Source organism: Dasypus novemcinctus, chromosome 2, assembly GCF_030445035.2.
Source record: "Dasypus novemcinctus isolate mDasNov1 chromosome 2, mDasNov1.1.hap2, whole genome shotgun sequence".
Classification (NCBI taxonomy): domain Eukaryota; kingdom Metazoa; phylum Chordata; class Mammalia; order Cingulata; family Dasypodidae; genus Dasypus; species Dasypus novemcinctus.
In genome coordinates, this window is record NC_080674.1 from 146,819,706 (window position 1) to 146,844,718 (window position 25,013).

The window sequence follows — 25,013 nt, forward strand, 5'->3', positions numbered from 1 at the left end:
GTCAGACATTCTGTCTCTCCTCCTGTCTATATATACACATCAATCTAGTTTCTTAACACCTGAGTGTAGGTTGTATACATCACTCTCCTTTACTACTTAACACTGCCACGTATGTTTTCTAAGAAAAGGATATTCACTTATTTAACCACCAAAGCTTACAGTCTATATTCCAATTTTTTCCCACATTATCCCATTAATATCCTTTTGAGCCTTCCTCCCTTGTTTAGTTCCTGTCCAGTATCAAGTATTGCATTTAGTTGTCATTGTCTCTTTAGTTTCTTTCTCTCTTTCTTCCTCTCTCTCTTTTCCCCTTCTTCCCTCCGCTGCCCCTATCCCCATCTCTTTTATTGTGAAACATCTATACAGTATAAACTTTCCATCTCAAACCCTCTCAAGCATACTGTTCAGTGGGATTAATCACATTCACAATATTGAATTACCCTCACCACCTTCTATTACTTAAACTTTCCTATCTCCCCAAACAGAAACCTTATGCCCATTATGCATTAATTCCCCATTTTCCCTGCTCCCCATCCCCCCAACCTGTTTTCTAATTTTTGTTTCTGTGAGTTTTCATATTCTGTACTATTTTCTTTGTAGTATGATGGGACTTAAATAACATCCTAAATTTATGACACTCTCTTGGCTACCACTTCCTGATTCTTTACATTTTTTGGGAAACCTGGACATTTTGATATTTTTATGTATTATTGCTAGAATTTAGACTTTGAGGCATCCATTCCTTAACCTCATATCCAGCTAGTGTTTTATATGACAGAGATTTCCTTGAATGCCAGGAGCTAACCAAAAAAAAGAAAAGAAAACATTTTTCCCAGTCTTTGCAGATTGCCCTGTGTAAGTGCTTTCCTTCAGGTCTTATCCATACAGTAAGTTTAGAGAATAGCTCAAGGCCAAAGTGCATGGGTTGTGTCTTTGGGCATACATGTGTGGCCTAGGAATTGGTTTCCTCCTGATCCTGGGCATCCTGCTGTATATTGTCCAGCCAGCAGTCGTTTTCCTCAGGCAGTCACAACTTGATGCTCTCCCACAGCCTTCAGTAGCAGAGCTCTATGAACTGCCTTCTATATGCAGGGCAAGTTCTCCCACAGTGAGCCTGCAGTGAGTATCCTGGTTCAGTTTCAGGCTACCACCAGAGAGATTGGACCAGACAAATATGCTCCTAGTCTATGCATGAGGGTTACTCTGCTCCCTCCAGAACCCAGACCAAGCACAGAGCCCTTGAGGAGATAGGGAAGCGGCCAGCCAGGGTACCATGAGATCCTACCACTATTAAGTTGCCTTTCTCTTGGTTCAGCATTTGCCCTGTTATTGCAATCCTTTAACTGTTTTCTGAAGCTGTGCGAAAGATGTTTCTGTCAGTTCTTGCTGGTTGTTCAAAGCTCCTGTGGGGTGACAGATCCCAAGCATCTCACTCCCCCATAATTTTCTAATGTGTTTTTTCCCTGCTTATCATATATGGCTACTTAATTTTTTATTTTATATAGTGCTGAGTTAAACATTTATGTGCTTTTATTTTTTCCTAACCACCATCCCACCAGTTTCTCAAGCCAAAAATCTAGGGGCCACCCTTGTCTTCTTTTTCCTCCATGTCCATATCTAATCTACAAGTCCTCTTGATGCTACCAACAAAATATATACTATTATCATTCTACTTCATTTCCATGGTCACGTCCCTAGTCTGAGCCACCACCTCTTGAAAGATTTCTGCAGCAGTCACCTAACTGATTTCTTTGTTTGGACTTTTGTCTTCCTCAAGATTCTTTTCTGCAGAGCTGCAAACATGATCCCTTTAAATCAGATTATGTAATTCCTTTTCTTCAGAACCTCCCTTCAAGTGACTTCCAGGCACAGCTGGGATAAATTCCTAAAATCAAACTCTGACCATGGCCCGCATGGTCCCCTCCCTGCCTTGAGAACTGCCTGGTCCTGTCTGCCTTGCTGACTAGCCCCCACCATGCTTGACTACTTCCACTCGGACCATACGCAGTCTTGTCACCACCTTATGTCTTTTGTACTGTTAGGCCCTCTACCTGGAATGTGCCTACTTCTTATCATATAGGTCTGTGCCCAGATGTCACCTCCTTAGAGATGTTTTCTTGGATTCCTCACCCTTTACATCCCATCCTCTACCAGTCATTTTTTTATCCTGTCATCCTGTTTTATATCCTTCATAACATTTATCACTATTTGATATATTGGGTTTGTTTAATTTTATTTGTCTGCCCCCCACCTCATACTCCAGTAGAATGTAAGCTCTATGAGAACATGGTCCTAGAACCATGCCTGGGACATAGTAGGTGCTTAGTAGCTATTGAATGAATGAACCTACTGGTTCTCAAAGTTAACAAACTAAATTAGAGTTTCTCAGGTTCATTGCATTCAGATTCCTGGGCCCCATCCCCAGTGGTTCTGATTCAGGTAGTCTGAAGACTATACTTCGAGAAAGGTAGAGCTCTATGTTATGAATGAACAGCAGTATCAGTAAGCTCTGTCCTGTTCTGAAGAATTTAGAATGTTTATCAAAAAGAGCATCATAGCTTACACATTCTGTATAATGTGTACATGAGAATATGAAATATAAAACCTGGGGGGATATGGAGGTGATAGGAAAAATTTGCAGTTTCTTCTTTTTAAGGTTAAGTGACAGTTGATTTGCGCAATATTTTCTTTAGCTAGAACAAAGCTTTCACAAACCTATCGTAAACTTTCTTTAGTTGAGGGAGAAAAAAATTGTAACATTCTTAAAACAAATATTTATGTTTTTTGTAATATGTTCCCAGCACTGTTGTAGGCTAGGAATATATTAGTGAATGAAACAAAAATCTCTACCTGCATGAAGATTACCTTCTACTGGAGAGAGAAACAATCAAAATAAATATGTATTGTATATTGTGTGTATATTTTGTGTATAATATAGTATAAATGGTACTGAGATGATATGTGAAAAGTTATCCATTTTATCAGAGTTTAAAATGGAAACTGAGCAAAAGCTGTTCTGTCAGCAACGCTTTAATATGCGACCAAAATAAAATTGGAGCAGATGTGTTGGCTCTTGCTAACTTGGTTTTTGGAAGTTTTATGTGTTTCTTTAATAGAAAAACTTTCCCCCAGACTGAATAATATAAAAAGGTTATGATTTAATGTGGGGTGTCAGATAAAGTTGCTTCAAATGTATTAATAGTTCCCAAGTAGTATTAGGGAGTACATCCACTCAGAAATGGAAACCTGTTATGGTGACTTCTATGTATATCATATCATAGAAATGCAGCGTTGCTTTCAGTAATGAGAGCCACGTAGTGACTGCTGAGATCCCCCTTTATGTTCAGGATTAGCACCAGTGAGGTTGTGCAGTGCTGGTGCCTGTTGGACTTAAGTTTTTGTTTGTTTGTTTTTTTCTCTGTCTTTTGTTTCTTTGTTTTTTTGGACTCTTATTAAATGACTTCTTTGACCTTACATGAAAACATAAAGCAGGATTTTTGACACAAGGTCTCTCTTTCCTGTTATTTTCTCAGGATCTAGCGAGGACTTCTTACTGCTTCACACCGCCATGGTGGGTGGAGTCTGGTAACTCTCCATGGGGAATTGAAGCCCTTTCTTTTTCTTGTGTGAAGGGTGAATATATGTTGCGTGTCCTCAAAATTCCCTGAGTGGGGGAGCAAGAGCTGAGGGACCGGTATTGGCATGTCTCTTCACTGTTTTCCCACATTCTGGAGTATAGGGCTGGGGGCTTTTCTTTCATCTGTTTATGAAGTGGCATGGCTATGCTTCAAGATAACAACACCTTTTATACTTTTCCATGTGTCAAGTTAATGATTTCTTCATACTCTTCAGTTTAAAATGTATTGAGGGGAAAAATTTATTTGCTGTCAGAAATATTAGCTGTTTTTGTCAATAATGCAACACCCATGTATCCTTTTTAATTACTTCATTCTTTGCCCACCTCCTTTGGCTATGAGCAGCTTAATAGCTAAAGAGCAATCCGTTTTCCCTTTAACTTTGCTCTCTTTTGAGTCCTTTTTCAATTTCACTGATGGAGAAAGTGAAATAGGAAAAATGCCGTTCATGAAATCCTGCCTATAAAAAGTATATATCATTTAGTATCCCTTTTCCTTTGGCCCCAGACATTGTATTAAACTGTGCTTTTTATTATAATGAATTTGCTACAATAAGATTATATCTTGTTCACTGCCTTGTGAATTAAGAACCAAAAAGTGAATGTAACTGGTATGCTTTTGAGCTGGATTATCATTACCTGCTATCCTCCTCCCTCTACCCCCACTAGTATATCCCATTATCCAGGACTTCATAGGGCATGGTTTTATTGGTTTGAAATGTGTATTTTAACTGCAGATTGAATGATCTGCATTATAACTTTTATACTGTAGTGTGCTGATAATGCGCGATAAAGTGGCCTTGAAGAAGTCTCTGTGAGGAGGATTTGAATGAAACACTGACCTTATATGATCTACCTGTGACATCTTGGGTATTTTCTCTGCCTCTCTGATACTGTAGACTGAAAGCCTTGCAAATAGCAAATTAAATGAAACCTCAGTTTTCTAGGATTGTAGGGTATTTGCATGAAAGAAATCAGGTGTCCCTGGGAGGAATGCTGACCTTGGATTCTGGAATAATTCTCTAAGCATATTGAGCTTGGTTTCCCCCCATTTTCAAGGGTCCATAAGTTCAGATATCTCCCGGGGACTGAGAAACACAAAAGTGACTTGCATGTACTGGTTTTAACACCTTCTCCCCAAAAGGGTTTTTCGTTTGTTTTGTTTTGGCTGATTTTAACCACCTGGTCAAATTTTGGTTTAATAAAGTAAAGATAGTGGAGGAACCTTGTTCTCAGGGAGAATCAAGTTTCTTCTTTTCTCACGGGTCATTGGTAGGAATGATTAAGGAAGCACCTTGCCCAGCCTTGACTCTACTCCAGGAAGATACATACCTTCCTGTTTCCTCCTCCATGGAGCTGATGGAAGGCATGTTTAAATGAGCGGTCTTAGTTTCCCACAGTACTGCCAATGCAAAGTACCAGAAATGGGCTGGCTTTTATTTTATTTTAAAATTTATTTGTCTCTCCCCACCCACCTACCCTTCCTCCTGTTGTCTACTCTCTGTGTCCATTCGCTGTGTGTTCTTCTGTATCTGCTTGTATTCTCATTAGGTGGCTCTGGGAACCGATCCTGGGACCTTCCAAAGTGGGAGAGAGGCAATTACTCTCTTGCACCACCTAAGCTCCCTGTGCTGCTACGTCTTCTTATTTTTTTCTCCTCTTTGTCTCTTGTTGTGCCAGCTCTCAGCGTTGGCTGGCAGTCCTGTGCAGGGCGGCTTACCACGCTGGGCGGCATTCCCACGCAGGGGTGCACTCCTGCGTGGGGCGGCATTCCAGCATGGGCTGGCACTCCAGGTGGGTCAGCTTGCCCTCACCGGGAGGCCCTGGGCATCAAACCCTGGACCTCCTATACAGGAGATGGGAGCCCAGTTGGTTGAGCCATATCTGTTTCCCATGCTGGCTTTTATAATAGGAGCTTTATTAGGGGTAGAAGCTTATAGTTCTGAGGCGTTGAGATGACCAAATCAGAGCATCAGCAGAGATGCTTCCTTGGGGTCCTACCATGTTGTGAAGCGGTCTTGCCACCAGTCTCTGCTGAGGTCTCTGCCTTCCCCTCCATTCTCCTGGACCTCAGCTGTGGGCAGCAAGGCACAGGGCTGGTCTCTTACCTCAGTCCTCTCTCGGTCTTGGCTGCTCTGCTTTCTTCCGGAGTTCACCTCTGAGCTAATCAGGCATAAACCTCGTCTCTTCTGCCCTGAGCTCCTTACTACTCTGCCCTTGCCTCTTGGCTTGGTGCTTAAGCTTTGGCTGCTGGTGATCCTTTATTCCTCTGTCACATTGCAGGGTCAAAAACGGTGGCTTCCTCTCCCTCTCTCCCCCTTCGCTTTTCCCCCTCTCCCCGTCTTGTATCAGACCCAGCAAGAGGGTGGAGAACTAAGCTGTCTCATGCTTAACTGACATAGTCCAATCCAAAGGTTCTACACCCACAGGAATGGATTAATTAAAAAATAAAATCTTTTTCTTTTTGAGATTCATGAAAGAACTTCAGACTGTTACAGGCTTCCTTTCTAGCTTTACTGATGATAAAAAAAAAAGGAAACTTTTAAAGTGGTCCATTGATACCATGTAAATATAAATAATTACAGATCATCTGGGTGGTGATCTACAAATGAAAGCCTTTTAGAAAGTATCAAAATAGCCACACTGTTGAAAATTGTTTATCATGTTTTTGTAAATTCAGTATTTCTGATCCTATTTTGCCTCATTTACTACATATGCTTATATTTGTCATGCCTCTTTCTAAACTTAGATTTAATATGACTTATTTTAAACAAAAACATGTATGATAAAATAAATGTAGAAAATCAGAATGAAGGAAAAGAATAAAGAATAATTATGAACTGTAATTGTGATGCTAAATTCAGATATGGTACTTTGCTTCCTGGAGGGGGGGAGGGGAGTCTGTATGTGCATTTTTTCATGGGAACTAGAGCTTATTTTAGCAATAAAATCTAAAAAGAATTTCTTAGATGGACTTTCATATAGGGTCCTCCTATGTACTACATCATTTTTTTGGTTTTTGTTTTCCTTGTAACTACTCTCTGAAAAAGGCAAAGTCATAACCTTCAATTGCCACTGAGTTGTGATCCAGACAGCCATCTATGATCTGGTGAGAGACTAACTCTGGCATGTGGTCCTCAGCCAGTGGCAATATAGGGAGGGTTGTGATTGTGTTTCCTCCCTTTTTTTAATTAAAAAAATTTTTTTTAACTTTCAGTCTTTTTGTTTGTTTATGTTTTAAATGCATCTTGGAAAGAACATTGTATTTACTTTTAGTTTGGTAGTTTTTTTTCCTATTAGAGAATTTTATACATACACGTTTATTTCATTTGACATTTGGATTCATTTTTACCATTGCATTTCGTTCTCTCTCTGTTTTATCCTTCCTCTTCCATTCCTCCTTCTCTATCTCTAACCCTTCCTTTTTAGAATTGATTGAGTCCCCCACCTCCTTCTATTTTTCCTCCTTCTTTGGAAATCATTCTCTTTCTGCTTGATTATTTGTATCTGGATATTTTCTCATGCATGTTAACTCACAGATTAAAATTAATGTGTGTCTTTTCCAAGTTCTGAAACAACACATGTATGTTACAATGCTTTTCTTCATGTGCTCTCCAACTTGCTTAAACATTATTATTGTTTACTATTTTGGTTCTCTTATTTTTCAGTCTCACAAGTTAAACACTATTCTTATTTTTTTAATTAATTTTTCAACATCTGAAATTTGCCCACTTCATAGAACATTTCATTGCTTCTCATTTCTCACTGAGTATTCAGCCTTCTTCTGGGGTCACTTCCTTTTCTTCCTGCAGTATATTCTTGAGAAAATTCTTTAGTAGAGGGAGGGAAGATCTTTTGAAAATAAATATACTTGAGGTTTTTTTTCTTTATTTTTTTTTCCTTTATTTTTTTTCCTTTATATACATATATATATATATTTTTTTTCCCCCATTCAGACTGCATTCTCTGTCTCACTCTCCCAAAACGAAAGAGAAAAACGATTATCAATGGCAAAAGGCAGTTGCAAGAAAGCAACACCTAGAGCCGGCTTCACCCTCAGGAGAGAACGCTGTGCTACCTCCTCCTGCTTTCAGTGCCCTACATGTTCAGAGAACCTTCTCTAGTAATGAACTGTAGAAATGATCCCTGAAAATGTAGTCTTTTTCTTTCTTAAAAATCTTTATTTTGTCCTAATTCTTGAAAAGAATTATATTATGTGTAGCTCTAGGTTGATTTTTTTTTCCTCTTGGTGGTTTGAAGATATTATTTCCCTGTCTCTGGCTTTCATTGTTGCTGTTAAGAAGTCAGCAGACAATCTTAGTATCTTTTCTTTGTAGAGAATTTGTGTTGACTCTTTGGCTATTATTATTTTTTTTAATATCACCTTGCCTCGTTGTAGACTTTGTTTTGTTTGCCCTGCTTGGAATATATATATATATATATATTTCTTTTATCTTTTTTTCCCTCTATCTGGTCGTGTCATTGTCTTTTTGTTGCATCACTTCACCGCGCAGGGGCCTTGTGCCTCTCTGCTCTGTCTCCACGCAGTTCTGGGATACCCGTTTTTCTTTTTCTTTTTTTTTTTTTTCCCCAGGAAGTCCCAGGGATTGAACCTGGGTCCTCCATATGGTAAATGAGAGTTCAATTGCTTGAGCCAGAGCTGCTTCCCTGGAATATTTTGTGTGTGTGTGTCTTCCCAAGTCTGACATATTTTATCCTCTCTGAAAAGTTTTCCGCTATTCTCTGTTTCAGTATCATCTCTCCTCATCCTTTTCTACCTTCCTTCTGAAATTCTTGTATTTGAATAATACATCTTTTCAGTCTAGCATGTATGTCTCCTTAACCTCTTTTATAGTAAAATTTCTTGGTTTTCTTGAATAATCTTCAGTGTGACTTTCCAGGATACTAATTCCTACTTCAGCAGTTCTTAGTCAATATTGTTTTAATTTCTAGAAATGCTAGAAGTAATTACCTTTTTCTTGAAGTTCCATTTAGTTTTTGTGGGGAGAGGAGACATATAGCTAATACAAATTCTATACCTAAGCCCTTGTGAAAGACCAGCTTTTCGTTAGCATTTGGGGTGGGAAGAACTTTTGCTTTTTCTCTGCCCTTTGAGTCAATGCTAAGACTGACAGATATTCTACCATTTCCCTTTTCCTGGTGACTCTTTTTTTAAATTCATTCTTTCACTGAAGGTGTTTCACTAAAGATGGTAGTAGTGCAACATTGGTGATCCTTTGAATTGCTCAGTCTTCTGAGAATTACTAAGAAATACCATGAATCATCTTATATTCTGTGTCAAGGAGAATGCCACTAATGGAAATAGCCATATTTTCACTTACTTAATAAAGTAAAGAAAATCAGTACTAGCATGGTTTAGGCTTAGCCAGACTGGGGTTTGAATCTTGCTTCTGCTATTACTGTTCTTGTGACCTAGGCAAGTTTCTTCTTCTTCTTTTTTTTTTTTTAATCTTTTTGAAAAAGATTTATTTATCCCCCCTCGCCCGCCATTATTGTTTGTGCTCACCATCTGCTCTCTGTGTCCACTCGTTGTGTGTTCTCTGTCTTCTTTTTAGGAGGTACCAGGAACTGAACCCGGAACCTCCCATGTGGGGAGGAGGGATCCAATCTCTTGAGCCACCTCTACTCCCTAGGCAAGTTTCTTAACATCTCTGAGCCTTGATTTCCTCTTTAATAGATGTGGATGATAGTACCTACCTTATTGGAGTGTTGGAAAGATTGGTGGTATGACGTCAGCGAAACATGGTCAGTGTCTAAAAAAAAAAGTGGACTATACGTGACAGCCATGATTATTATCAATAGCGATACAAAGCAACTGCTAGTACACACACAGACTGCTCTTATTTCCTACTGTGTATTATCTACAGTAAATTTAAATTTCATCTGTGCTTTCCCCGTGCTTCATGATGTACCTCATGACATGCCCCAAGTCATCAGGCAGTATTTTATAAGGGAGATAGAGGTACAAGGGCAATATAACATCATCCTAATCACAGCAGAACTGAAAACCCAAGATGTCACCTAAAGCCAAACAGGAAATGTTCTTGAATTGTTTGCTCCACATCTGCAGTGTGGCAGAAGAGGAGCCAGGGTGACCTGCTCTTGCCACACAGCGGTCCTGAGAGGTTGTGGTACTTCTAGCCTATCCTTGGCAGGAAGGGGCACATGTTTGCCCTAGCCAACTTGGGACTTGGGGCCAAGATACCTTGCTTGCAACTTGAGATCTGTTGGAAGTTGGTCCCTCTGGGCAGGACTTCTTTTTTTTTTTTTTTTTTTTTAATTTATTGAAGTATATTACTCCTACATAAACATACATAAACAATGAGTGTATAATAATAGTTGTGAACTTACAAACATATATAATATCATATGGGACTCTCATAACTTACCCTGCCACCAATAACTTGCATTGTTTTTAAACCTTTTTAACGAATGATTAAAGAGCATTGTTAAAATATTACTACTAAACAAAGTATTTTCTCCCAATCCTATTATTTTCTTTGTATCATTTATATATGAACATACATAAACAATTAAGTGTATAGTAAAAGTTGTGAACTTACAAAGCAAACATGTATAACATCATACGGTGTCCCATACATTAACCCTCCACCAACACCGTGCATTGTCATGACATGTTTGCTACAAATTATGAAAAAATACTGTCAAAATCTTATTACTAATCGTAGTCCTTATCTTACATTTGGTGTGTTTTTCCCCCAATCCATCCTACTATTATTTTTTAAATATATTTTTTATGACAGAAGTTGTAAACTTATAAAACAATCATGCACATGTACAGAATTCTCAAACAACATCCATCTATCAACACACTACACTGTGGTGAAACATTTGTTACAGATAAAATAATGTCATCTGATTTGTTACCACGATCACAGGGTACATTTGGCTTGCATTCTGCATACATTATCAACACAGTACATCTTTGGCATAGATGTAAGCATGTTACATTATTACTGCTAACCACAGTCCATAGGTCACTCCAGTTGTATTTTTCTCATGCTTCTCCACATTCCCACCACCTTGCAGTAGTGATACACATTTGATCTAGCTCACAAAGGACACTCTTGCATCTATATCATCAATCACAATTCTCATCCACATCTTGGTTTACTGTGCTATCCAGTTCCTAGATTATTCTCTAGCATTCTGTCAATTGGCATTTACATCTCTAGACTACCATTATCAGCCACATCGCTATTTATGAACTAGCTGTTACTGTTACTCACTATTTATTACCATCCACTCTATACATTTCGACACTTTTACCTTAAAGCTATTGAAAACTTCTACATACATTAAACATAAGTAGTCCACTCAGTCCTCCTCTTATCTCCTTTAAGAATCTACTACCTACCATCAGGTCTTGAAGGTATTTTTCTACAATTTCTTCTAGAAGTTTTATGGTTCTTTTGTTTTAAGGTTTTTGATCCATTTTGAATTAATTTTTGGATAAGGCATGAGATAGGGGTCCTTTTTCCTTCTTTCGGCTATGGATAGCCCATTCTTTCAGTACCATTTGTTGAATGGACTGTTTTGCCCAAGCTGTGTGTGTGTGACAGGCTAGTCAAAAGTCACTTGACCATACATGTGAGGTCGAACCATCAGGTTCCATTGGTCTTTGTATCTGTCTTTATGCCAGTACCATGCTGGTTTTTTTACCATTATAGGTAGGTAATATGATTTAAAGCCTGGAGATGAGTGTTTGCTTTTCCTTTTTAGGATGTTTCTGGCTATTCAGAACCCCTTACTCTTCTAAATAAATATGATGACCGTGTTTTTAATTTTCCTTTTTAATGCTGGTGGAATTTTTATCAGGGTTGCATTGATTTTTTATCAGTTTGAGCAGAATTGACATCTTAATGATATTTAGTCTTCCAATCCATGAGCATGGAATGTTCTTCCAGTTATTTAGGCCTTTTTAAATTTCTTTTAACATTGACTTGTAGTTTTCTGAATGCAAGTGCTTTACATCATTGGTTAAGTTTATTCCTGACTTTGAGTTTTATCTGTCATATTTTTACTACTCTTTTGACACTTTTGAGTTATTTTTTATTGATATAATCTTCATTTCTAGACTCTCTTCCAGGCATCTCTCTCCTGTCTTTTCTTTTTAGGCTCTTACACACCCATTAGGATTCCTGAAAATCTGGTCTCTTGCTTAGAAATTCTCTCAGTTTCTGTTTATCTGTGAATATTCTAATCTCACCCTCATTTTTGAAAGATAGTCTTGCTGGATATAAGATTCTTGGCTGGAAGTTTTTCTCTCATAGTATCTTAAATGTAGCAGACCACTGTCATCTTGCCTCCATGGTTTCTGGTGAGAAATCAGCACTTAATCTTATTGGGTTTCCCTTATATGTTGTGCCTTGCTTTTCTCTTGCTGTTCTCAGAATTCTCTCTTTATCTTTGGCATTTGACATTCTGATGGGTATGTGTCTCAGAGTTGGTCTATTCAGATTTTTTTGGATGAGAGTATGTTGTGCTGCTTGGACATGGATATCTATGTCCTTCAATAGGGCTGGAAAATTTTCTACCATCATTGCTTCAAATATTCCTTCTGCCCCTTTTCCCTTCTCTTCTTCTGGGACACCCATGACACGTATGTTTGCACGCCTTTTGCCATCTGTCATTTAGTTCCCTGAGAACTTGTTCAATTTTTTCCATTCTTTTCTTCATCTATTCTTTTGTATGTTCACTTTCAGAGGCCATTTCTTCAAGCTCACCAATCCTTTCTTCTGCCTCCTCAAATCTACTATCATATGATTTCAATGCTTTTTAAATTTCATTGATAGCACCTTTCATGCTTAGATCTGCTATTTTTCTATGTATGCTTTCAAATTCTTTGTGCTCATCCAATGTCTTCTTAATATCCTTAATCTCTTTAGCCATCTCATTGAGTTTATTAAGGAGATTTGTTTGAACTTCTATGATTGTCTCAACTTCTTTATGTCATCTGGAGGCTTATCTTGTTGCTTTAACTGGGCCATAGCTTCCTGTTTCTTTTTTTTTTTTTCCTTCCTGTTTCTTGATGTGGATTGTAGTTTTTTGTTGGTGTCTTGGCATCTGGATTATCTGGGTACAGTTTTTCTCTTTAGTTTAGGGCCTCCTGACCTTTCTCCCTTGCCGGTTGTACAGTAGGAGCCAAGGTTGTAATTAGTGCTGTAAGTTGTGGAGGGTCAAGCTGCCCTCATTGTGCCAGGAACCAGTGAAGCTTCTCCCAACTTTCTCCTTTGCCAGGGGTAAGGACCGAGTCATAGCTCTGTGGAAAAATTCAAGTCTAGACTGTAGCTTCCCAGAGAGTCTGATGAAGTTTCATGCCCCTTTCTCGCTTTCTGGGCCAGGGATGGAACTGCAGGTGTGGGTAACAGGCCATGCAGTGTGGGTCCAGGACGACCGCAGTTGCCCTGGTATATTTCTGATTTTCAGTCTGTTGCTGTCAAAGGTACCTGCAGTTACCTGTATAGGCTGGTGCAGGGCCTGCCAGCCTCCTTCCTGCCAGTGGCAGGGCTATAGCCTAGTGGGGCTGCAGGCTTCTCTGGGTGGAAGAAACTGATTCTTCCTGTCACTGTGATTTTTGGTCCTGGTTTCCCCTCAGGCTGGGAGCAGAGTCAGAATGGCAGTCATGGGCCTCCTCTGACTGGGGCAGATTCACACCCCAGCTGTTCCCAGGATTATATCTTAGCCAGCTGAGACTACCAGTCAGTAGCCGAAATCGGCAGCCAATTGTTTCCTCCTCCCCTGTTTTTGGGAAATGGAGCATCCAATTCTAGCCACAGAATAGCCCCTGGGGTGGCCTGTGCTGCCAGAGTAGGATAATCACCGACCTCTGTGGCTTGGGCTGATAATTTCGTCAAGAGGCTGGCACAGGTCCCTGCAGTTTCTTCCCTGCTGGAGGTGGCACTGGGGCCTAGGCTAGAGCTGCAATGTGATCTGGATGGGAAGAAGCTGTTCCCCACCAGCACTGGGATTTTCAGTCCACGCCACTTCCCCTTGTGCCAGCCATGGAGTTAAGATGGCAGCTCCCGGCCTCTTTCTTACTTGGACAGGCTCAAACTTCAGCTGTTCTCAGAATTATACTGTAGCCCACTGAATTTACTAATCAGTAGGTGAAATTGGTGCCCAACAGTCTTTTCCTTCCCCATTTTGGGGACGTGGTGCTTTCAATTCCAGCCACAGAACAGCTCCCGAAGCAGCTCGTGCTTCCAGTGGAGGATGGGCATTGGCCTCTGTGGTGTGAAGCACTCTACTTACAAGTCTTCTCTGTAGATGGGCAGTCTCCTCCTTGCATTCCTTCAAGTATGTTACAGGATGCTCTTCTGGCCTCCTGGAGCCCCTGGAGCTAGCTCCAGAGAGCTCTGGGTGTTCAATAACTGCCCTGTAGCAGGAGCTGACTTCAGGAGCTCCTTACTCCGCCGCCATCTTGCCGGTTGCCCCTGGACTTCATTTTTTAATAAGATGTCTCGTTCCTCATAGTAAAAAGCCAACACCCTTCCCTGAACATTGGAAAGATGGGCTTAACCTGTATTCTCTCATTTCCCCTGGGGGTTTGGAAGTGATTGTTATATACTTCTTCAATAGTTCTGAAATGTACCTGATTACCTGTAGTTGGGACTTCTCACTTTCTCATGACAAGTTTGGAAAAGTTGAGTTATTGTTTTGATTATTATATTTAGCTTTTTGAGAGTTAAGGCTTGTTTTAACCATTTTTAAAGAAGAAAACTCAGGTAGTAGCTCAACTCGAGGCTACATTATGAATGCTCTGGTTTTGAGTTTCATGCCTTTGTCCTGCTTCTTACTTAGGCTGTGGTGTCACTATCTTAAAACTTTAAAGCTCCCTTTCCAGTTGTTCTCACAGGTTTGATTCATACAACAGGTACAGGTAAGTTATGGGAGCAGATAATTAATATATTACTAAGAACAAAAAGAAATCTTTCCTTCTTACAAAGGTTTCAGGGTATAAGGAGCATTGGAACAACTCAGCTAAACATGAACCCAGGATCAGTCACTAAGGGCAGTGGGAAATGACTTGTGCTTGGTAAACTTAAGAAAATTTCAACTTGAAGTCATCAACCCATGTATAATGGAAGAAAAATTGTCATCATGGGATATTTTTCCAACACAAAATTTAGTTTAATAAATTTAACTTAAAATCTAGTTGTCTTTTCTGTCATGTTTCAGTGTCATCTTTGTTGATCTGACAACAGCCTTGCTGTGGCAACTTTTTCCTGGACAATTCAGATTGTTATTGGGCTACTCCTGAAACCAGCCAAAACCCAAGGCTGTTTGTTTTTTGTCAGGAGGGTGCAAATTTCCCTGAAGTCTTTTGCTTTTCTACAAGGCCCAATGTTACATGGTATAGGCAGAAGCAATGCAAAAGAGGGCGTTGTGATTTCCAGCTTGTGGTCATAGTCAGTCTTGGGTTAACAAGAATCAGAGACATTTCAATTACTTATACATAAGTTACTGTTGTAGCAAAGACAGGATTTATTCTCAGAACAAATCTAAAGATATTCCTCATTCCTCTACAAAGTCTCAACTCTGCTGGGGTCTTTGTGAAGTTAGGTGTTCTGAGTGTTTTTACTTCAAACTTCAGGCTCTTCTCTAGATTCAGTATTAACCATACCCCAACTTTCTAGAACTTGAGACTTTCTGCCAAAGGAGGCTTTTAGGAAGCCCTCCCCACCCCCCCACCCCCCACTAGCCTTTACTGCTGTTGAGTGTGGCACTGGTTCATGGGTTACAGAGAGCTGGGGTCCAGATGTTGCATTTGCACATTTGTCCTTGTTAGAAGTAAGTAGCACTGTCCCTGGGGGGTGAATTGAAGCTCATTCATTTGAAGAATGCTGGCAGTGGGAGGCAGTGTGGCCTCCTGAAACAGGCGTCGTACTCTTGTAGAACATTGCTCCAACGGTACTTCAGGAACATTTTTAGGTAATGTTTTAAAATAAAGAGAAGTCTCCTTTAACTTTTGTCTTGTTAAGACTCGTATTAGGAAACAGGAAAGATGGTTTAATGAAGTTGACAATTTCAGCTCTATCCATACACCACCCTCATGTGTCTGATCTAGTGGTAGGTATTACTTATATATGCTTTTGTTTCTTAATTTAAATATTTTTCCGAAGTTTGAGGTTTCATAAAATTGGGGAGAATATAAATTCAAATAAAATTGTACTGTAGAGGGTGGAAGGCAGAAAGCCAATACTGACCTTGATAAATCTTATATTTGGCTGGTCTCCTAAATGATGGGAAAGGGAAGGAGTACTGGGTATTAGTACACTTATCTCTCCAGGGATCTTTGTTATTTCAAAGTGCTAATTCAGTGATCTAAAGCAAATGTGATATTTGGTTTTCAAAATGCCTTCTGAAGGTATTGAAGCAATAGAAGGTATAGCTTACCCTTCATGAAAACCACATCTCTTTTAAGCTTTCTCTTTCAGTATAGCATCATGATACATACACTTGGGAGTGTAATGTTTTTTAAAAAGTCTTTGTTTTGTAAAATTTTAGCTTGGGTCTATCTTGCAGTGAATTTTAAGCAAAGACATCTAAAATCAGCTATATAGATTGTCATCAGAAAAAAGTGCCTCTTTGTTCCAGTCCAGTTGACACCAGAAGTTAGAATTGGTAAGCTTCAGGAAGCACAGATGTTTCTTTTTCATGTGATTTTTGAAAGCCCTGTTAACATTAACGATCTGACCAAATTTTCAATTTCCTTATATTTTTATGTGTAAATTCCATGTTACTTCCTTTGTTTCTTATTGTGATTAGTCATTGCTGGATTCTGATAGTTAGCAGTCTTAAGAGAAAGCTGGTAGTCCTTAACTGTATCACTGCAAAACAGCCATAATAGTGTATAATTTTTCTTGTGGGTTTATGTGCTTCAGTTGGGTGGAGGAGTGAAAATCAAAGGTTATTGCCATTGCCCTTATTTATACTCTGGCATTTAAATTCCCAGAAAGTGCCTCTGATATTCAACTGCCTACGCCTCCAACATTCATATCTCAATTTGCAACTGGGGGAAAGATGTGTCTCAGCACTATGGATTCAGTTGGGTCCTGGTATTGCTAATGGAATTGTCAAGCCTATTCACTTGGAACATGGAAGAGTGATCACAGCCTTTGAAGTGACCACAGAGCCACATTCTCAGCAGAGCCAGAGCTTTAGCAGAGGAAGTATGAGACAAGTTGGAAAGATGGTTTCTGGCTGTAGTTGTACATGAGCTGTATCATTGAGACAGTTGGGTGGGAAGGTAAAGATTTTAGTTCACAGTAAGCAGCATCATTGTAGGAAGAGTCCTGTTGTCACTGTTTTTGAGAACCCACTTAAAGGACAATTTTACTCTTAACTACAATACAGTCATCCCTGTTTCTCTTTCCATATTGATGAGGACGGCCTTTTGTTCATCTCGGTTTGTCTCAATACAATTTTGATAAGAAAAATAAATCTTGCATTCACATGAAACTCATCTTGACTTAAAATAAGCACCCATTCACCTGTCAAATGAGAATAGAAACTTCTCCTTCAAGAACAGCTGCAAAATACATTTTTATTTGAGGTTTACCACCAGTTCTTTCCTGATACCTTTGATTCCTCAGCTTTTCTCATGTCATTGCCCATACCAGGAGAACTACTTTCTGAAGTGACCACTTAGGTAGCTTAGAACCTGCAGAAAGCCTGTGAGTTACTGACCCTGGGATCTTGCAAGGTTCTCCACCAACCCACAATGTCACCTATGTTTCAAATCTGTATAACTTTCTTAGCATACTAAAAAAACATGTCCCCATAAGCAGATAGTCTCTTGAAAATAAAGCACCGCGGGTGGTCTTGTCGTCTATTGATTAGGGAATGATTAGGGAAGAGGGTGGGCATTAGTTGTTTCTCTTAGCAGTCAGAAAAGAGAAATCTTCAAAGATCTTTTTTATGTAATTCTCTCTTCTAGGTTGCAAACCTGGCCTGTTCCATCTCAAACAACGAAGAAGGGGTGAAGCTTGTTCGAATGTCCGCAAGCCAGTTAGAAGCCCTTTGTCCTCAGGTAAAGTATGACTGGCAGTGTTTGAGGTATCACCAAATTGGGTTTTGTTTAGACTGTATATGTGGCTTATTTTGTTAGTTTCGTTTAGTTTTTAGGATTTTAGATAGAAGTCTTAGGTAAGTGTACTGATCCAGAATCTGTGCAGCTTGGGAAAATTTGTTTAACTTCAAGTAACATTTACTTGGGGCATCATATCTTACTACCGCCTTGCCCTTCACTGAAAATTCATCGTGGTTTCCCTTGCTAGAAAATGGCATGTAGGCAGTGCCCAATACTACCCAGTGTACACCGTCCGTGAGGGTGGGCCATTTGCAAGCATCTGGCAGTCCTGAAATCATGATGGTTACCTGCTGGCCCAAAAGGATAGCAGGAACCCACCTATGCTCCATTCTAATGTTTGGTGCTTGGGTCTTTGCTGGAGGGAATCAGATTCAAGAGCTAGGCCCCCTTACTCTGCAATGTCCTAAAATGTACCCTGTAATGTCCTTATAATACAGATATTTTATTATTTCAACCAGCTACTGAAATAAAAGCGTGAGAACTTTTCTCCATTTTTAAAGGTGTATTGGAAGACTGGTGCTTATTAGGCTAGGTTAAGAGTCTGGGACTTTAGAAAGACTGAGGCACACAGATCAGCAGATGCCCTGTTAAGATACCCATTGTCTTGCTGCCTCATATGAGGGGAGCTGATCCTGCTTTCTGATCAGTGTGAGTGGTATTTCGTGGAAGGAGCTGTGCTTCCAGAATGAGATGTTTTACCATTGAGGCTGCAGTTTCCCTGTTCTCTGCCACAGTCTGAATTTAGAGCTGATGTAGACACACATGTAGACCTTCCATATGTGCTGGTGTCCTTTCGAGAGACTGTGATGATCTCTATTTCTGAAATACTGGATTGACTTCAGGTGTGTCTTTAAAGTTGACCCATACATAGCTAGGGCTACCTGCTGCCTGAGGACTTACATTTAACTCTAAGTATCCTGCCAAATGGCAGTGGCCACGAATAAAGGAGAATAAGCAAACAGACTAGAGCAATGGTATAGAGGTCACAGAAGTGAAGTTTCTGTTGCATCTGCAACCAACTTTGAAATACACTGTGACTGTTACTTTGGCTCTTTCATATAAATAATCCCAAACACTCAAAGTAGGTGACCAAAATCAGTATAGCCTGTCTTGGTGGTTATTAATCAGGAAACTTAACTGCTTCATAGGTTAGTTAGGGCATTTGTTCTAATTCCCAACCCTGTGGATTAGTTTGCTGGTGAGAGTTGCTTTGTCCTAATATTAGTGTGATGGGGTGATTGTGAATCCAGATCATCTGGTGGACATTTTCCCAGCTTTAATCCATTCATGAAATCCACCTTTGATTGACAGCTTTATAGATAATAGGCACAATGGATTTAATCACCACCTACAGAAAGTTTGTGCATGACCAAGTTGCATGATATAAATTTAGAGCAGATTTCTAAAGATTTGGCATTTTTTCCTCAAGTTTGCCATTTTACCCTATCAGCACTTTATTTTTAATGTCTTTGGTTCTCCATTTGGCTTTGAAATGCTTGAAAAGCGACAATGCTTTTCACATATAGGCTGAAACAGATGGTAACATACGCCGATCACACCTACCAAGAGTATTTATGTAAATGATCTTAAAGCCCAGGAAAAAGATCACATGGAGCGTCTCCTGGATCCTAATGAAAGCGGTGGTATGTACATAAATCAGTGCAGCTGGGCCACATCGCACAGGTTTGAGTTTGGCATCAGAGAGCATCATTTCTCCCTCTCCTTTACAGCTTTATTTCTGCTACTAGAATAAACCTTAGGGGAAGTGGGTTTAGACAGTGCCCAGACCACCCTGCATATTGGTGTATGTCCTGGGTAAAAGGGTGTTTCTCCAGGTGTGATTATTCTCCTGAATTCTCAAACTCCTTCACCCACAGTACCTGGCAGGCTCAGTAACGGTAAATGCAGTAGGTGTTGGCAGGTGTGGAAATGGTAACCTGGAAAGCACATGTGTTTCTAAATGAAGCAGCTCCACTTCTGCCCATTACTGCAGAGCCATTCATTATTTTTAAAGGGAAGCCGGCAATTTAGATATTTCTCACAAGTCTCAATCTTAAATGATTGGTAACTAATTTAAATTTTTGGAAGACTTTGAGGGGAGTAACTCAAACTCTACAGGGGCTTCATTTGGCCTACTCTGACCCACCTATTTCGTGTTCAAAGGACCTCTCCTTCAAGGTAGCTGATGGTGTCCCACTAAGAAAGAAGGAATTGATTGTGTCTGGTGGTGGAGCCCTCTCTTTACTCTTCAGCCTGTTGTGGGCATTGATCACAGAGACAGCACTCCTTGTCCTGAGGGTTCTCTTCCAGAGTCACTGGCTTGCTTGATGAACGTACTCTAGGCACCAGGAGCAACCTGAGCTAGTTAGTTAATACACCAGGAGTTTAAGATGGCATTTAATATTCTGCATCATGTAGATAAGCATTTATCAAAGTGTGTGTTAATTTATTGTGAGGCTACTGTTGCCCTCTGACCACAGTTCGGAGTGCATGCTAGATTTTTCCAGCACGCCCTTCGGCAGCTCGGCGCTGCTGCTTGGGTCTATCCAAGCAGCTTCCCTGGGGGCCGCTGTCCTGTGGCTCCATCCATAGTCGGGTGCTGGCTCCTTCACCTCATTGTCCCTTTTTGGTGGGAGACATAACCAATGGACTCCCTAGCAGAATTTCCTTCCCCATTTTTCAGTTTGCCTAATAGTAAGTTAACTTTTGGGAATGGGAAATTCAGTTCTAAAGTACTAACTTTTTAGCAGTTAAGCAACATTAACTCTAAATATTTGATATTTTGAGTCGAGGAGGAAGTAACCTGAAAATGACTTTATTTTGTTGTCTGGGGCAAAAAGCAACTACATTTTTTAACGATTCACTCTTCCTCATGAGTCAGAAAGGAAGTAGGTCAGCTCTCCTTGTCATGCTTTGTGACTGTGCCATCTCACTCTGTTCACCAGGAAGGGGACCTGCCTCTATCTGAGCAGAGAGCCCCTGCCCTGCAAGCTTTTTCAAGAAATGAATCAAACTCTTTGGGGAAGGAACTGAATATTTTACCCCACATATCCCAGACATTTTGTCTTGCTCTAGACATGCTAATGTCTTAGTCCATGGCAGCTGCTTAGCATATTTCAATTCAAAACTGTTTGGTACTGGTCAGAACAACAACAGAAACAACAGAACCCTGCCATCAGCAGGTTTCTGGCAATTGTGAATATTTAAAATCAGAGGATGGCATTCTGGAGATGATCTTACTTAATATTTTATTTTTCTTAATTCATTATGTGAGAATGAGCATTACACATTTGAGTTAATGCGAATATAGCGCTTTAATTCATATGGTGTGGTGTTAATACATGGCCTTTTTGCAAATCTACACAAAGAGTAATTGAGTATTTGAAGTTAGCACTTATCTACATTTTTTAAAAATTTTTTTTTACTTCCTACTAAATTGAGAAATAACTTCCAAAATTGTCTGTTCTTTCTTCTACCTCAGATTTATCTTCCATACTGGTTATTCTCCCATTGTGTTTGTGGGAACCCTAATCATTTACTGGCTGGAAGGCCTGACAAGCATCAAATAAGCACAGACCCAGGCATCCCTATCCTGTAGGTGGTAGGGAAATAGATGCCGTAAAGGAGCATCCAAGGCAGGTGGGCTACGATAGACCTGAACTCACACATTATTTCACAATCATATTACTCTTCAACTTTGAATCTCTTCACTTCTCCACTTCTGGATTTTTCTAACCTAGTTTTCTTTCAAAGCAATTTCATAGAACTCGACAGAGAGATGCTTCTTATTAAAAGTCTCTGAGCATTCCTTGCGTCCCCCCCTGTTCCCTATTGACTGATATTTCTTTAGGCTAGTAACAGGCCCTCAGAGCCACTGAGGTCTCTCTGTAAGGTTTGCATATTTATGTTGGTCTGTTTTTTTTTTTATCTTGGAAAATCTTTGTCTGGTCTGTATTATACTTGGGAAATTTCTTCCTCTTCAGTTTTCTGGGAGAATCTATTGATAATTGGTATTCTTCAATTAAATGATGGGATAATTAACCAATGAAGCCTTCTGGGGTTTTCTTAGTGGGAAGGTTTTTTTGTTTTGTGTGTTGGGGGGGGGGGCTTAGGACTTTAAAAAAAAATTTATTGAAATATATCACTCATTCATAAAAATATATAAACAATAAATGTATAGGGAAGCGGACTTGGCTCAATGGGTAGGGCATCCACCTACCACATGGGAGGCCCACGGTTCAAACCCTGGGCCTCCTTGACCCATGTGGAGCTGGCCCACGTGCAGTGCTGATGCGCTCAAGGAGTGCCCTGCCACGCAGGGGTGTCCCCCGCATAGGGGAGCCCCATGCGCAAGGAGTGCGCCCCCTAAGGAGAGCAGCCCGGTGTGAAGGAAAGTACAGCCTGCCCAAGAATGGTGCACACGCACGGAGAGCAGACACAACAAGATGATGCAACAGACCAACAAAAAGAAACACAGATTCCTGGTGCCACTGATAAGGATAGAAGCGGTCACAGAAGAATACACAGCAAATGGACACAGAGAGCAGACAACTGGGGGGGAAGGGGAGAGAAATAAAAAAATAAATCTTTAAAACAAAAAATAAATGTATAATAGTTGTGAACTTACAAAACAAACATATATCGTCAAACATATATAACATCTCAACCCTACCACCAATAACTTGCAGTGTTTTTAAACCTTTTTAATGATAAAAGAGCATTGTCAAAATATTACTACTAAACAAAGTATTTTTCCCCTAACCAATCCAATTATTATTATCTTTATATCATTTATATATGAACATACATAAACAATTAAGTGTATAGTAAAATTTGTGAACTTACAAAGCAAACATGCATAACATCATTCAGGGGTCCCATACATCAGCCCTCCACCAACACCTTGCAATATCATGAGACATTTGTTACAAACTGTGAAGGGACACCGTCAAAATCTTACTACTAATCATAGTTCTTATCTTACATTTAGTGTGTTTTTCCCCCAACCCACCCTATTATTATTTTTGAAATCTGTTTTTTTTATGACAGAAGTTGTAAACTTATAAAAACAATCATGCATATGTGCTGAATTCCCAAACAACACCCCTCCATCAACACACCACAATGTGGTGTGTCATTTGCTACAGATAAACTAATATCATCTGATTATTGCCATGTCCATAGTGTATATTTGGCTCACATTCTCCATACTGCCTCAGTATCAACACAGTGCATCTTTTGCATAGATGCAAGAATGTTATATTATTACTACTAACCACAGTCCATAGGCCACTCCAGTTGTATTTTTCCCATGCTTCTCCACATTGCCAACACCCTGCAGTAGTGATATACATTTGTTCTAGCTAACAAAGGACACTCTTGCATCTACCATCGACCACAATTCTCACCCATCTCTTGGTTTACTAGTTCCTAGATTATTCTCATTTCTGTCAGTTGACATTGACATAACTAGACTACCATTTTCAGTAACGTCCCCATTTATAAACTAGCTGTTACTCACTGTGCGTTACCATCCACTCTATACATTTCCACAATTTTGCAGTAAAGCTTATTAAAACTTCTACATACAGTAAACATCAGTAGTCCACTCAGTCCCTCTCATCTTCTTTAAGAATCTACCACCTACCACCAGGTCTTGAGAATATTTTCCAATAATTTCTTCTAGAAGTTTTATGGTTCTTGCTTTTTAGTGTTTTGATCCATTTTGAGTTAGGTTTTGGATAAGGTGTGAGATAGGGGTCCTCTTTCCTTCTGTCAGCTATGGATATCCATTTCTTTCAGCACCATTTGTTGAATGGATTGTTCTGCCCGAGCTGTGTGAGTTTGACAGGCTAGTCAAAAATCATTTGACCATACCTGTGAGGGTCTGTTTCTGAACCATAAATTTGGTTGCATTGGTCTATTGCATCTGTCTTTAGGCCAGTACCATACTCTTTTTACCACTGTAGGTAGGTATTGATTTAAAGTCTGGAGATGAGGGTTCACTTTTCCTTTTTATCATGTTTCTGGCTTTTCAGGACTCCTTACCCTTCCAAATAAATTTAATGATCATGTTTTCAATTTTTTCTTCAATGCTGGTGGAATTTTTATAGGGATTGCATTAAATCTGTGTATCAATTTGAATAGAATTGACATCTTAATGATATTTAGTCTCCCAGTCCACGAGCATGGAATATTCTTCTAGTTATTTAGGCCTTTCTTGATTTCTTTTAACATTGACTTGCAGTTTTGTGAATACAAGTGCTTTAGATCATTGGTTAAGTTTATTCCTATTTGAGTTTTATCTCGCATATTTTATTTTCACCACTCTTTTGCCACTTTTAGTTACTTTTATTGATATAATCTTCATTTCTAGACTCTCTTCCAGGCCCCTCTCTCCTGTCTTTTCTTTTCAGGCTCTAGCACACCCTTTAGTATTTCCTGAAGATCTGGTCTCTTGCTGAGAAATTCTCTCAGTCTCTGTTTATCTGTGAATATTCTAATCTCGCCTTCATTTTCGAAAGACGGTCTTGCTGGATGTAAGATTTTTGACTGGAAGTTCTTCTCTTGTAGTATCTTAAATGAGTCAAACCACTGTCTTCTTGCTTCCATGGTTTCTGGTGAGAAATCAGCACTTAATCTTATTGCGTATCCCTTATATGTTGTGCCTTGCTTTTCTCTTGCTGCTCTCAGAATTCTCTTTGTCTTTTGGCATTTGACATTCTGATGAGTATGTGTCTCGGAGTTGGTCTATTTGGGTTTTTTCGGATGGGAGTACATTATACTTCTTGGACATGGATATCTATGTCCTTCAATAGGGTTGGGAAATTTTCTACCATTATTTTTTAAAATATTCCCTCTGTCCCTTTTCCCTTTTCTTCTCCTTCTGGGATACCCATGATACATATGTTTGCACACCTTTTGCTGTCATTTAGTTCCCTGAGACCTTGTTCAATTTTGTCCATTCTTTTCTTCATCTATTCTTTTGTATGTTCACTTTCAGAGGCCATTTCTTCAAGCTCACCAATCCTTTCTTCTGCCTCCTCAAATCTGCTATTATATGATTCCAATGTTTTTTAGATTTCATTGATTGCAACTTTCATTCCCATAAGATCTGCTATTTTTCTATGTATGCTTTCAAATTCTTTTTTGTGCTCATCCAGTGTCGTCTTAATATCCTTCATCTCTTTAGCCATCTCATTGAATTTATTAAGGAGATTTGTTTAAATATCTATAAGTAGT

At 39.6% G+C, this 25,013-nt stretch overlaps 1 protein-coding gene and 1 non-coding gene across 2 annotated transcripts in view; one reads left to right on the plus strand and one right to left on the minus strand.

Moving 5' to 3' along the window:
* The window catches only part of CTNNA1 (catenin alpha 1), a 184,215-nt gene that overhangs the window by 137,621 nt on the left and 21,581 nt on the right, over positions 1–25,013 (plus strand). The window contains exon 10 of the mRNA XM_058279415.2: positions 17,619–17,711. Coding sequence (XP_058135398.1) covers positions 17,619–17,711 — 93 coding nt within the window. The remainder of the gene's footprint in view (positions 1–17,618; positions 17,712–25,013) is intronic.
* On the minus strand, positions 7,584–7,796 carry LOC111760386 (small nucleolar RNA U3). Its single transcript, XR_002794082.1, has one exon. It is a non-coding gene; the product is annotated as a small nucleolar RNA U3 (small nucleolar RNA).